Here is a 14008-nt window from a genome sequence, read left to right as displayed (position 1 = left end):
TACACACAAGAGAATATGGTATGTCATAAAGGTGGACCTTTAAATTGGTGAGGGAGACTAATAAAAAATGTTGGAACAATTGGTCCTCCATTTGGAAAAGTGAAGCTGGAGCACAACTCATACATATCCCTCTTCCAAATTCCAGATGGATTAAAAAGCGGAACCTTTAAAATACTATAGGTATTTAGCAAACTAAAGTGTTTTTGCTAAGTCTAAGACAATTATAACAGGACAACTTTTCCCAATAGTCGTAAGTAGCCTATTGTGAATGGAGGCGGTGGTGGCAGCAACGCTTTCTCACCAAGGCTGGTCTGGTGGTTGGGATTCACATATAGGTCTCTGCTCCACTCCACCATGCACTTGAGAATGGACACGAGGCACTCTAGTCCTTTCTTCCTCAGACTGAGCTCCTAAAGGACAAAAGTGACATGGTACAGAGACTTAGATAAATTAAGTGCAGATATCTATAGGGCTCTTAGGGAATTCGATGGGGAGAGAAGATAACCACTGACAGGGGAAAGTTAACAGGTCACATTAAGTATTAAGGGCTCATTGTAAAAACCCTGAAAATCTCTGAAGGTATTCATTACACACATCCTAGCAGCAAAAATATTGGATGTGTCTTTTCTTAAAATGAACAGTGCTTTCTGAATTTCTAAAAGGAAGTTCATTGCTTGTATAATTTGAAAAAACACTTAAAATGCTTTCCTTTAAAAAACCAAAACCAAAACCAAAACAAAAACCAAGGTGTTAAACCAGCAATCTCAAAATAAGACAAAAAAATCTTGTATTATGCAACAAATTAGTGATTCTGAACACACTCTTATCTCCCAAACACTCACAAATGTATTCCCTTTTATGGCTCACTCTACAATAAAAACACTTTAAAAAAAATAGTATTTCTTAAATAAAAAATTAAATATGAATTGCAGATAATCTAAAACAAAAACAAACATTTTAGGATCAAAACAGCATCTAAGGTGTCACAGATCTCTCTATAAATCTAATGTCAATATGAATGTTCTAGGAAAAATGCCATAGACCAAATTCTACACATAATTCCAGGGAGTTCACAGATGTTCTCACAGTTCATTTAGAGGCCCCAGGTTAAGGACCCTATTCTTCACAGGCACACTGATAAGAGGCAATCTCTTCTGCCTTTACTGGAGCCTGAGATCCTGTTTTCGTAAGGTCTCTGGAAAGATGACCGAGAGTGAACTTGCTTCCTACAAATGTCACCTCCTCAGGGAGACTAACTCTGATGACGTCATTAAAAATGACAACACCTCCACACTCCTTCTCTATCATCCCTGCAGCTTATTTCTTCCTTGTCTGCTTATAAGTGCTGTGACGGCAGCAATCGTGTGCATGTACATACATATGTTTGTTTTGTATTCCCAGCAGCAAGGACAGTGCCTGGCACATGTGGCATTTGATAAATGCTTATCAAAATGAATGAACTTTAAGTATAAATGAGTGTTCTTAGTATTTTTACCTGCAGAGGTGTCATTCCCAGCTCATGTCCACTTCTTCCCTGAGCAATTTTGGATAAATCATTTACGAGGCGCTCAAAAATGTTAGCAGCATTTAAATCACAGTCGTAGTTGACATAAATATCTACAACACACTGGGCATCTTGGAAAATAAGACAGATATTAGAAATTCTGATTAAACATAAGTAACAGTTATGTTTTCTTATTGAATAAGGTTCCTCTGTCAAAAAAATTTTCCCAGTGAATTGCTAACTCAAGTGGACATACCACAGTGTCGCACACAAGAAATGAATGTCTTAAGTAGTAGAGAGATGGGAGACCCTCTCTCCAGGCCTGGGCAACTACCGTATTTGCCGGCGTATAAGACGATTTTTTGGCCCTGAAAAATATGCCTCCAAGTGGGGGGTCGTCTTATACGCCAGGTACACTTCAGATAGACTGCCCATAGTGCTTGCCCCGTGCCATAGTGGCCTCCCGATGCCCGCCCACTTCATTCCACATACCGTTCAGGCATCAGCAGCGCTGCTGGGTGTATGCTCGGCTGTTATGCGATTTTGCTGTTATGCGATTTTACCACACTCGCAAAATCGCACACAGCCGACCATACACCCAGTATGATAGCGCAAAATCACGAATCGCGATACCATACTGGGTGTATGGTTGGCTGTGTGCGATTTTGCGAGTGTGGTAAATTCGGGTTACCGTATATTTCTTTACATATGCATTGAAGATTCGCGATTTTGCGCTATCATGGTGCCTGTTAGAATGTTGAAGAGCTCGCACTTGCGCACTAGTGAGGTCCCAGGGAGATGCTGATGCAAGGGTGGACCAGACTGCTATAGTGACAGGGCGGGCAAACAGGGAGCAGGGACCAATCAAATCAGGCTTTGTATACAGCCAACAGCCAACCACAATACTGCCCCATTGTACAGTACAGCATAGAAAATGTCGACCAGTCAAACCCCTATCATCCCTATCATGGCACCAAGATGTCGTTGATGAACTTTTAATATCAGATGATGAAGAGGAGTTTGAAGGCTTTCTATTTGTTATCTTACTTCTATCATTGACAGTCCCTCTAGGTTGTGGGCTGCTTGCCTGTGTTCCTGAGAAGCATCTACGGTACCAGTCTATAGAGTGTGTTTTCTTTAGTGAATTACCGGTATGTTTACCGGTAATAAACTTGCACTGTTTTATGTATATGTTTGATTACATACAGCCTTGTGACAGTTTTCCTGCATGTCATAAGCATTTGAATATAAATTAAAATGTTAAAATCAAATCTGATATTGTTTTACCTTTTATTTGGTGTGTGGAAGGTGTGCGGAAGAGGGGGTAGTCTTATACGGCGAGTATATAACAAACTCTGTATTTTGAGTGGAAATGTTAGGGGGTCGTCTTATACGCCGGCAAATACAGTATCTAAAATCTCAGGCAGTTCATTCCAACTTTCCAAGCTCACTTTCTTCATCACAACAGGAGTAATAATTGCCTGATCCACTTTAAGTTGTGTAATTCTTATGAAGTTATGTTTGATGGTGGACAAGTAGGATGCTGGCTTTACAGTCACACAACTGCATTGTGTAAGGTAAATCCAAATTTACCTAAGCACCCAATCAAGGGTTGGCAGCACCAATACCTTGGACCCTGTGACTAAAAAGCACATTCAGCTGATAGGCAGGGTGACGAAGTGTCCCAGTTTTCCAGGATTTGAGGGTTTCTCAGGATGTGGAACTTACAGTGCAAAAACCCCAACTTCCCAGGCAACCAGGCTGAGTTGCTCATCCTCCAAAGGAGGAGGGGTGGTCTAGTCATTAGGTTAGCATTGGCCTATAAGGTAATGATTTCCCAGCACTTCATTAAAACTCAAAGAGGAGGAGTTAAAGATCTTCCTCTGGACTTTGGAAAATAAACACATCAAGAGGTTCCGGGCTAGCCAAAGGGATGAGCACCCTCAGGGAGAAAATACCTGCACAGATCCTTGTCAGAGTCTGAATGACCATCCACCTGTGCTCAAAAGAACTTGTTGATGTTTCTAAAATGTTCAGGAAAATCTCTTTGAAAAAGACCTATGTGACATGAAGACAAAGGAGGACACTGATTAATCGTTTAAATCAGGGCTCAAAACCTCAAAGACTTTAGAGGACAGGCAGATCTTACGATGAAGAGAGGCATACACATGCTGCTGAATCGCAATGAAACCCTGGCTGCGTGGGAACAGCTGGAGGGCAAGGGCACAGGGAACTGGGGAACACGGGCTCATCACAGGGAGCAGCTGCTCCCGAGTCAACGCCAAAAGCTGCCACATGGAAATGCAGGACTGCTGTCGTGATTTTTCAAGAGAAACCAAAAATCTGGATTTTCATGTAGAATCTGATTTCTCTATTTGGGACCTAATTCAGGGTAGTTCAAATAATTTAGATTAAACAAACATATTTGGGGGGGCTAAACCTAGCACATAGACCACTCGATTTAAACCTTTGGTTAAAATGAAAGGAATACAAGATTTTTGGGCAGTAACTTTTCACGAAAAAGTATTCTTCTCTCCTCACTCATTCAAAAAGTTATTTGGGGGGGAAGGCAACTAGTAGACTGTGTAACTATAGTTCTTGGTGACTCTGCCATCAGCAGTTAACCATCTGGTACAAAATGAAAAAATATTAATTTGGAGTCCGTACCTCTATCTGCATTTTCAAGTGCATTTTAAAGTTTGAAAGAAGAGTAAGAAAAATGGCCAGAGAGAGCTCAAAGACATCAGGCACTGAAGAGACGCCGTTTTTGGACAATGCCACACAGAGATATTGCTTGATTGCATTGATGAACATCTCGTGAGTCCTAAAGACTGGACCGGCGTTCTGCAACACCGAGAGGAGCAGCTGCAGGGAAACCACCTTGGAGCGCAGCTCGTGGGACCTAGCAAAGAAAACAAAGAACAATGATGACGTTAAAAGATAAAACCTAAAAATCATGTTTCTCGAGAAGGCCTCACTCCTACCAGTGAGAATTTTCTGAGAAGCCAATGAGTTAAGAACTAGCAAAAGCACCTAAATGTCAAGAGAACAAGGGCAGATGACAGGAGATGGGTCTTCTTGGGACCTGCAGATCCTGTGAAAACAAGAACTGCCAGCTTCTATTCTTTTCATCCCCCACCCTGCCATAAAGTAGATATAGCAGGAGCAAAGTGTCAGCTGGCCCTGGAGAGCTGGTTCTGCAACTCACCTGACAGAACAATTACTTTTACCACCTCATTCATGGAACCTAAGACATCTGGCCTTCATAGACAATGAAGATGGTGCTCTTTATCCACCTGCCTCCTGCCCCCTCACTCTGCCCACAGGGATGGTAAGAAATGAGAAATGTCCATAAACCATTTTCCTAAGGGTTATATTCTCAACAGAAGAGTTGAAGATTCTTATTAATGACTAATAATAATGATGATAATAATAGTGACTATAAAACTCTTACAAAGTGCAAGACCCTGTGCTTTATATTATTTTATTAAATGGGTCCTGTAAGGTGATTTTCCATATTCCCATTTTCCAGAAGCTCCTACAAGCCATGGAGCTGGTCTCAAGTGTAAGGGCCAGGAGTGAAAGTAGTTCTCTCTGTCTCCAAAGCCTCTGCCTGGACACTCCACAGTACTTCCATCCTTGTGGTCGTTCGCTCAGTACTACAAAGAAAGGTTGGTTTCTCTGGTTTGAATCTGGTTCTGTATCCATGCAACAAAGGTTTTCAACCAGGGCAGGAAACTGAGATTTGCTCACATCCTGCTCCTGCCCTCATTAGTACATTAAATTGATTATAGTCAGTAAAAAGAGGGTGCATGCATGTTCAAGGTAATTATTTTTAGCATATAAACCAAAAGGCAAAACTGGGCAGAATCTTGGTTGAAGGGGACACAGAGACAATTCATTGTGAAAGAAATGATTGTAGACACCACATGAATTAAAAAAGCTATAAAACTATCCTTAATAAATTTCTGCCAGGGGTCAAAGCACTGGGTTTCCTGGAACCCCTGAGAGCCTCCTGGATTACCTGGGTTACAGACAGCCAAGAACTACTGTCTGCTTACTTTGGATCTGGGGGGCCTTCACCAAGGGGTTTCATGGACAGCTTGCAAAGGGAGCGAAACACCAGGAAGGCGTCCTTCTGCAGAATGTGAGAGAACCTAGCAGTTCCTTGATGTCCTTGTGCATCTGATTCCTAAATAGAAAAAATTAAAGGTCAAAACAAAAGGATAATTATTTTCAAAAATAAGAAATAAGTATCTCATGGAAATGCCAATTATTTTATTTATTCAATGGGGAAGTGAGGGATGGAGGGGGGAGAAATGGCAAAATAGGAGCTATGCGGGAGTCACTCAGGCAATTCTAAAACCGTATTCCTTGTCCTTCAAAAAGTGAGTATGGGTGGTTTAAAATGATCAATTTTAAACATTAAACCATAAAAAAACTAAAACAAATATAGGTAATGATTATATTAGCTTGGGTAAAAAGGTATTTCTAAGAATACTATTGCAAGGTAAATGAGAAATATGATAGGTATTTTAAAATAAACTTCTTTAAATAAGTAAACTACATTTAAAAATAAAAATATTTGAAACCTATGGAAAGGATTAATATTCTCAATATACAGTAAGTTCTTATAATTCATTAAGGAAATATGGAAACCTTTATCTCAAATAAAAAACTGGTAAAAAACATTAATAAGCAATTCTCCAAGAAATGCAAATGCAAACCTAAATAACCTTACTACCAATCATTAAGGCAGGCTCTTTCTCCTAAGAGACTAGCAGGGCTCTGAATGAACACTATTGTCCAGTTTCAACGAGGAAATGACAGCTTACAGTGGGCACAGATTCCAGTATTACCTTCCCAGCAGGCTAATTTGATGTTAAGGATCAAAAGCCTTAGAGCTGCCAACCCCTGACCCAGCAATACCACTGCAGGGATTTATCACAAAGAAAGAATTAAGGATGTGCACAAGCTTTATCTATAAGGATGTTCATTTTAGAACTGTTGTTTCTTGTGATAAAACTGAAATAACCTTAAGGCTTAATGGGGAATTGGCTAAACAGATTACAGTAATCCATATGATTGAATTTTACATGGCTATTAAAACATTAGTTAGATCTATATGTACTGATGTGGAAAGATGTCCATAAGATAGTGTTGAGTGAGCAAAGCAAGCCAGCATTGTATATAAGACATGAGACCCTCATTTGGGCTTAAATACATGCCGATGTGCATTCTTAACAGGGATAATATAACCCCAAGGGGCTGCCACAGACTGAATGTTTGTGTTCCTCCCAAACTCATATGTTGAAACCTAATCTCTAACGTGATGGCACTAGGAGGTGGGGATTTTGAGAGGTGATTAGGTCATGAGGGTAGAGTCCTCATGAATGGGATTAGTGCCCTTATAAAAGAGGCCCCGAGAGCTCTCTCACCCCTTTGCCATGTGAAGACAAAGAGAGACCACTGACTATGAACCAGAAAGCAGACCCTCACCAGATACCAAAACTGTTGGGAGTCTTGATCTTGATTTCCCAGCCTCCAGAACTGTGAGCAATAAATTCCTGTTGTTTATAAGCCACCCAATTTATGGTATTCTGTTATAGCAGGTTGAATAGACTAAGACAAGGGCAAAAAATTGGTTCTTGGCGGGGGTGGGGGGTGTTTAAAATTCTTCTTTTTATTTATAAGCAGTACATAAGCAGATATCTAATTTATCAGTAGCTTTAAAATTTCATAAAGGGTGGGCGGTGAGCAAGAAAAAGAAACATGTAAAAAGGCTCCTTAAAGAGGTGATAATGAAAAAAGTTTGAGAAACACTAGTGAAAAGGTACAGGGAGTGCGTTCACGTGGGATGTTAATGTTATATTACTTCCTGTTTTGAATGTTTATATATAGTCAAACCTCGGATCTCAAACATCTCCCATCTCAGTTCTCAACCAAATGGTTTAGGGGGAAAATGTCCTGGTTGTCAAACCAAACTTAGGTTTTTGACCTGACAACCCTTTCATGCTAACACCTTAGCATGACAAAAGGGACTCTCAGGCAACAAAGGAGAGAATGCTTTTATTGCTGGGAAATCGATGAATAGCATAATTTTAAAACACAAAGAGGCTATCAACAGTGCTAATGTTGCTAAGGGTGTGAAACAAAACAATGATCACAGGCAATTGAAGAGGTAGACAAACTGTTGCTGGTTTGAATAAATGAAAAGTAGTTAGCCAGTGACAGCATTTCAAAGACAGTGATATGTGAAAAAGGGAAGATGCCCATGCTAACTTCCTAAAAGACAGCCCTGGAACACGTGCTGAAAGTGATTCATTTAAGGCTAGATGGGGGTGGTTTAATAAATTTGATAGAAGAAGTATTTATTTATAGATTAAACAGTACATTAGACATGTACTGCATATAAGAATGGTTAAAACAGGGAATCATTTGTGGATTTGGAACGAACTAATTCAATTTACATTATTTCTAATGGGAAAAAATGATTCGGTTTTCGAAAAAGTCGCTTCTCAAACAGCCTGCTCGAACAAATTAAGTTTGCGAACCAAGGTTCCACACATAACATTTTCAAGAAAACAATAGAACTATTAAAAAAAATTGTAGTGAACATTATCGGCCTGAAAAAAATGTTCATAATATATATTAAGTTTATAAAATAGGTCACAAAACAGCATGTATATTGTTATTCCATTTAAGTGAAAAAAATATGTGAAGGGTAGGAAAATTTAGAAGGCTATAAAGAAAATGTTAACAAGGGTTATCTTTGAGTTATGGGATTATGGGATTATTTTCCTATAATAAATGCATATTACTTTGAGAGAGAATAAAAAGGGCAAGAAATGTGTTAAAAATCTGAATAAACAAGGTTTAATAACAATGTTAAATACAACCAACATTAATTAGCATGTTCCAAAAATGGAACCTACTAACACAGAATATCAGGCCAGGACTCTGACCAGTAACTGAAGAGGGCTCAGTGGTTTTCACTCACTTCTTCTGGTAGAGATTTAATTCTGCATCTTCTAAAAAGGTAAAAATCGAAATGAATCCATATGAGAGAATCATCAACATACCAGGTTATCCGCTGACGACAAGGACTGCCTGTCATCTGCTATTCCATTGGTCTGTGAGTTTTCGTCCACTGCTGATGGGACAGCACATTCCTGTCCCTCCAGTTCGCCAAGGGCCCTCTCGGATTCTGTCAGACTGTGCTTTTGTGCTGCTTCTTCAAACACAAGTGCAAAAATCATTACTAAATTAGTACTTATCCCGAAAGGTAGCCTGACATCAGGAAGAAGTGATTCATGTAACCTTTTAGGTACTGCTTTTTCCCTTTCCTGCATCACTACCCCATGACTGACATATACGTATTGAAAAGGCTGCCCAAAGTGACGCGTAGGTTTTTCATGTGTCTGTTATCCACAGCCCCAACACCAGGGTCTTGGTTAATACTGTAGTCCATGTCAATGGTACGTCCAGAATTGTGATACAGCAGCCCTGCCCTCTCCTTCCCCTTCTCAAAAAGATTTGAAACAGCTAAACATGAAAAGTGCAGATTATTTTTAAAAGGGCTATTAATATAGGGGTTAGAGAAAAAGAGCCACATAAAATAAATGAAAGGGTTTGATAGTTATGAAAGAAAACCTCAGTTACAAAAAAAAGAAAATGAAGACGTGAGGTTCCTGGCAGCAATGTGAAAAATGGAAAGAGAAAGAATTAAATAGATTTCATCATTTAATGCAAGAAAGCTATATTTGATAATTAGCAGAACAGCGGAACTCCATGAGAATTCACCATGTGGATCTTTACATATAGATGGGACATCAAACAACTCAATAAGCACAATCTTCCATAATGGTTTTACAAAGTATATATCCATTCGACAAATTTTATCAAGTGCCTGTTATTTACCAATCTCTGTGCTAGGGACTGAGGGATATAGCAGTGAATAAGACAGACAAATGTTTATTATGTGAGGACTTCTTGTATTGGCCTCAGAAAACAATCTAAGGATATGAAATAAAATCATTCAATTTTAAAGACATTTCTAAAAGGAGTTAAATAATGAAATCTATACATACAGCTTGGTGGGTACCCTAAATCAACAAAAGGATAGGCTTAGAGCAGTAGGTCAAATTTCTTTGATGATAACCTTCATGAAGAAATACATTTTTAAAATCATGAACTAGTACACATGTGCACATAATTAAAATGCATGTTTCATGAAACAATGCTTAACACACCACATGCAATGCATTCAGTTTGCATTCTATTTATTTTCTTTCATTTATTTCAAAAAATGTTCACTGCAATCCACTAAATTATTGATTTTTTAACCCACTAATGGTCTATTGGCACTGGAACTGAGCCATATAAGTTTAATTCCACTGAAACCACACCATAAAGTTGAGGGAGTTATGAATGAAATATAACAAAAGAACAAGCTTCCATGTGCATCTGATACCTACAAGTCAATGGCTAGCCATGAAAATTCAGCAGTAATAGACACCACCTCAGGGCTCACAGCCCACTCCTGGAAAAACTGGATACATACGGGAGTGGTCCTCTGTGTCTCTATGTGGAACACTCAACCCTAACGTTGTCAGACTGCGCTTCTTGAACCCAACCCAAATGAGAATAAAATCACCTGCTAAAAACAAGTAATTTTTGGATTCCATATGAAAGATGAGCAGACATGGGCAGATTCATTTTCCATGGGCTCACTGGGGGCAGGGCACCCTACCACTAAAATATCTGGCTAAGGGCTTTTTTGAAGGAATGGGGTAGAAGGAAAGGCTGGGTTATTGGTTCTTACCTTCGACAGCAGATGTGACCACATCTTCTAAGATCTCCTTCACCACCTCCTGGGCTCCATCATCAGTCCCTACACACACACCCAAATACACAAACACAAGCATATACATGTGGGCATTTCTAGGGAAAATAGGAAGGAGGAGATCTTGTCCATGTTCTCTAGAATAAAATTTCAGAAGGCAAAGGGTACAAATAAGTACCCACCAAGGCCAGATCTGATTGTACCAACAGAAGACAAGTCTCATGAAATCTGGAAATTCTCAGGCAACATCAGCTATGATTTCATCTTTCCTTTCATGGAACACTAGTACCCCTCCGACTTACACACTTTTCCTTCCTAAGTTATAGTTGCTCTAAGTCCCAGGGTCCTCCTCCTCACCCCCAAGTTGGAGGCAGGAGCTGGATTTTATCCATCTGTGATTCCTGGCAGAACAAAAGAAGATGGTTTCTCTTGTGTCTTCACCTTGGGAACACGAAGCCTTAGTAAGTGACTACTTTCTGCTGCCTTGTTTTACCTACAATATAAACCTAGAACTTAGCATGAGATTTTTAATGTGCTAGTTGAGGACTTACTAAATTTTTAAATGGAATTATTCTGTAAAATGTTAACAGTTTAAGTGGAAGAGGTTCGGCACCATTTGTTTTTGTAGAAAACTAGATCTGGAAGAACTATTAAACAGCCCTTCTAGAAGTAAACATTATAAAACATCACAATGACCAAAAAGGCCATCACATTAAATAAACAAAACCAAAATAACCCTTTAAATTCTTCCTCAAGGAGGATTTTCAATCAAGCCACTATTTTTAATAAGTTCCATGCTTGGTCCCATGTCCTAGAGTACAGCCCAAAGTGTTTTCATTTCCATTGAATACTTAACCTACCACAAAACAGGCTCTCTTTATCCATGACACTGTTCCCACCACCTTCACATCAGATTACCAGCTGAAATATCTATTTTTTTTTAAAACTAAGTCATTGTTAAAGCTGAAACTTATTTGAAAGATGATAACAGCAAACACTTACATAGCCTTATGTGCCAGACACTGCTGTCATTTAATTCTCACAAACCTATAAGATAGGTACTAGTTGTATTCTCATTTTACAGATGAGGCTCAGAAAGGTTAAAGATTTTGCCCAAGGTCAAAGAACTAAGTGGTAGAGTCATGATCTGAACTTAGGCTGTCTGATCAGAACCTCCATATTGGCTGAGGGAGGAGAAAGTTTCTCTATTGTATAGTACTTAAAAATGGTTATTTAAAAGTGAACTAACATATACATGGGTAATTGTGTACCTACAATAACTACATATTAACTATATAAATGCTAATGTGTAATGTGGGGAGTTAAAATGTCAGAATTTCAAAAATGAACTTAAAAGAAAATGGGAAGTGATTGCTAAAGAGTGTGATGAAATGTTCCAAAATTAATTGTGGTGATTGTTGTACAACTCTGTTAATATAAATGGGCAAACTTATGCTATATGCTATATCTCAAACAAGTTGGTTTTTTAAGAAATTGACAAGAGTAGCTGGGCAATCAGGAGAGGTGTGAATGGACAAATGGGGTGAGGTTCCCTGGGGAAGGTGGTTAGTCATGCCCAAGAATTCATATAAGTAAGCATATCTTACGCTAAGGACTTTTAGCATACCTTATGCTAAAAAAAATCTAATTTTGTGAGTTTACAAAGAGCCATCTGATCCACTTCTTAGACAGGCAGATAAGAATGACAACTGGAAAAGCGAAATAGATCCTCAGGTCTTTGGGTGAATTATCTCCATCTACACAAATTTCTTGGGAGGCTAATTATCCCAGGCAGGCCTTGGGGAGGATTCCCAGTTAAGCAGGAAAATGTATGTGAGTGTTCACATAATGAGCAGTGCCTTGCACAGTGCCTGGCAAAGCTAGGGGTGGTGTGTGATGGTGGCTACTATAGGATGGAACCACGGGAGGGTGGATGTGTGGTCTCTATCACTTTAGCCCAAGACACTGTCTCCGCCATCTGCCTCTCAGGCTGTCCATCCTCCTTGCTTCCAAGGCTTCTCAATCCTTTCTTTGGAAGGTCCCATTCTTTCTTTCGAGCCACATCTTGAGAACTGACGACACACCTCCATTTTGACCTACTATTTGCAAGTTTGTGGTTTGTTTCTCACAGGCAATCTGATTCCCACATTTTTGGGAAAAGCCTCATGGGGTGCACCAAGTATTGGCAATGAAATCCACGGCAACATACTAACTGCAAATCATTCTCACAGAATTTTAAGTTACTATGTTTCTGCAAAACCATATTCTGGAAATCAAATCCCCCCCCCCCCCGCCCCCGCATTTGTTTAAAATAGTGTATTTACTGTCTGCCATATGTGTTAGGCACCATTCCAGGTGCTGGAAATATAGTCATAAACAGGGCGGCCTAGGTCTCAGGTGGGCACAAGTAAACATTAACTTGGTAACTTCAAGTAGTAATAAGTGCTATGAAGAAAAGAGGCTAGGGGACAGACATGATAGGGAGCTTCAGAGAGTGATCTGTTTGAAATGAGAGACTTGAAGAAAAAGGTGGGGCAAAGAAGGGACAGGAAATACAAAGGCACCAAGAGCAAGTGTGGCACTTTTAAGAATCAGAAATACCACCTGCACACTGTATAGTAGAGGTGTAAGAAGGGGACAGAGAGGTGGGCAGGGGACAGGTCAAGCAGGGCCTTGGAAGCCACAGGGACAGGGTGGACATAAATTTCGCTCTGAATGGGACAGCATGGGGAATTACCAATGGGGTTTAAGCAGAGGAGGGTTGTGATCTAATGCATGCTTTTAAGAGATCACTTTGGCTGCCATGTCGAAATGGGCTGTAGTGGAAGCACTTTCATGCAGCTCAGAGAGACACAGCTATGGTTACTACAGTGTGTTTTAAAATTAATATTTATTTATTGATTACTGCCTGATAAAGGTTACAGTAAAAACCTGGTCCTTGTCCTGAGAGTTGAGAAGGCAAAGATGACATATACAGTGTGGGCCAGGAGTTTCTGGGCATCTTCCCTAAGACACATGACAGCAGGATTGAGTAGACGGCACGTCTGTGCTCACCCTGCGATACATGCAATTCTTAGTGGCCACTTTCTTTTTTGTCCTTCCCTTGAGTGAACTGATACAGCACAACATTCCAGCAATGACACTTGGCCTGTTCCTATGTATGCCAAGCACTCTGATGACTCACAGAGGAACAAAAGCTGCTCCAATCTGTACTCTCTAGGAGGGAACACACTATTGACAGAAATCGTCACCAATAATGTGACACAAGAAAACATGAGAGCAATTATAAAGATGGGTCAGATATTTCATGTAGAACAACCAGCTAGAGTAATGAATTATTTGACAGAATCACTTGGGAAGGTACATTCCTGGGGGAAAAAATAAATTTTGGATCTGGTTCATATCAGCTGTCCAAGGAAAATAATCTTATGATAACCCAATCCAATATTTCATGCCTAATACATTATTTACTTTAAGACTATAAACAGGTGGGGGGTATGTCTTTCATTTAAAAAAGCAAACAAGGGAGAAACTAAGATGGCGGCAGAGATAAACACCGGGAAGTTAATGCCGCTCACAACAATTGATTAATACCTCAGAGAAACAACACGGACTTCATCCAGAACCACAGGAAGCCTGGCTGACTGTAAACTCTACAA

General features: G+C 39.7%; 1 protein-coding gene across 1 annotated transcript in view; it reads right to left on the bottom strand.

Moving 5' to 3' along the window:
• Positions 1-14008, bottom strand: part of ARFGEF2 (ADP ribosylation factor guanine nucleotide exchange factor 2) — a 91021-nt gene that overhangs the window by 47708 nt on the left and 29305 nt on the right. Inside the window, exons 8-14 of the mRNA XM_006772492.2 lie at positions 10329-10397; positions 8587-8738; positions 5566-5696; positions 4172-4406; positions 3463-3562; positions 1496-1635; positions 302-410 (exon numbers count right to left, since the gene is read on the bottom strand). Of these exons, the coding sequence (XP_006772555.1) occupies positions 302-410; positions 1496-1635; positions 3463-3562; positions 4172-4406; positions 5566-5696; positions 8587-8738; positions 10329-10397 (936 nt within the window). The remainder of the gene's footprint in view (positions 1-301; positions 411-1495; positions 1636-3462; positions 3563-4171; positions 4407-5565; positions 5697-8586; positions 8739-10328; positions 10398-14008) is intronic.

This window comes from Myotis davidii, unplaced genomic scaffold (genome assembly GCF_000327345.1).
Source record: "Myotis davidii unplaced genomic scaffold, ASM32734v1 scaffold526, whole genome shotgun sequence".
Classification (NCBI taxonomy): Eukaryota; Metazoa; Chordata; class Mammalia; order Chiroptera; family Vespertilionidae; genus Myotis; species Myotis davidii.
This window is presented reverse-complemented; position numbering and strand designations above follow the sequence as displayed.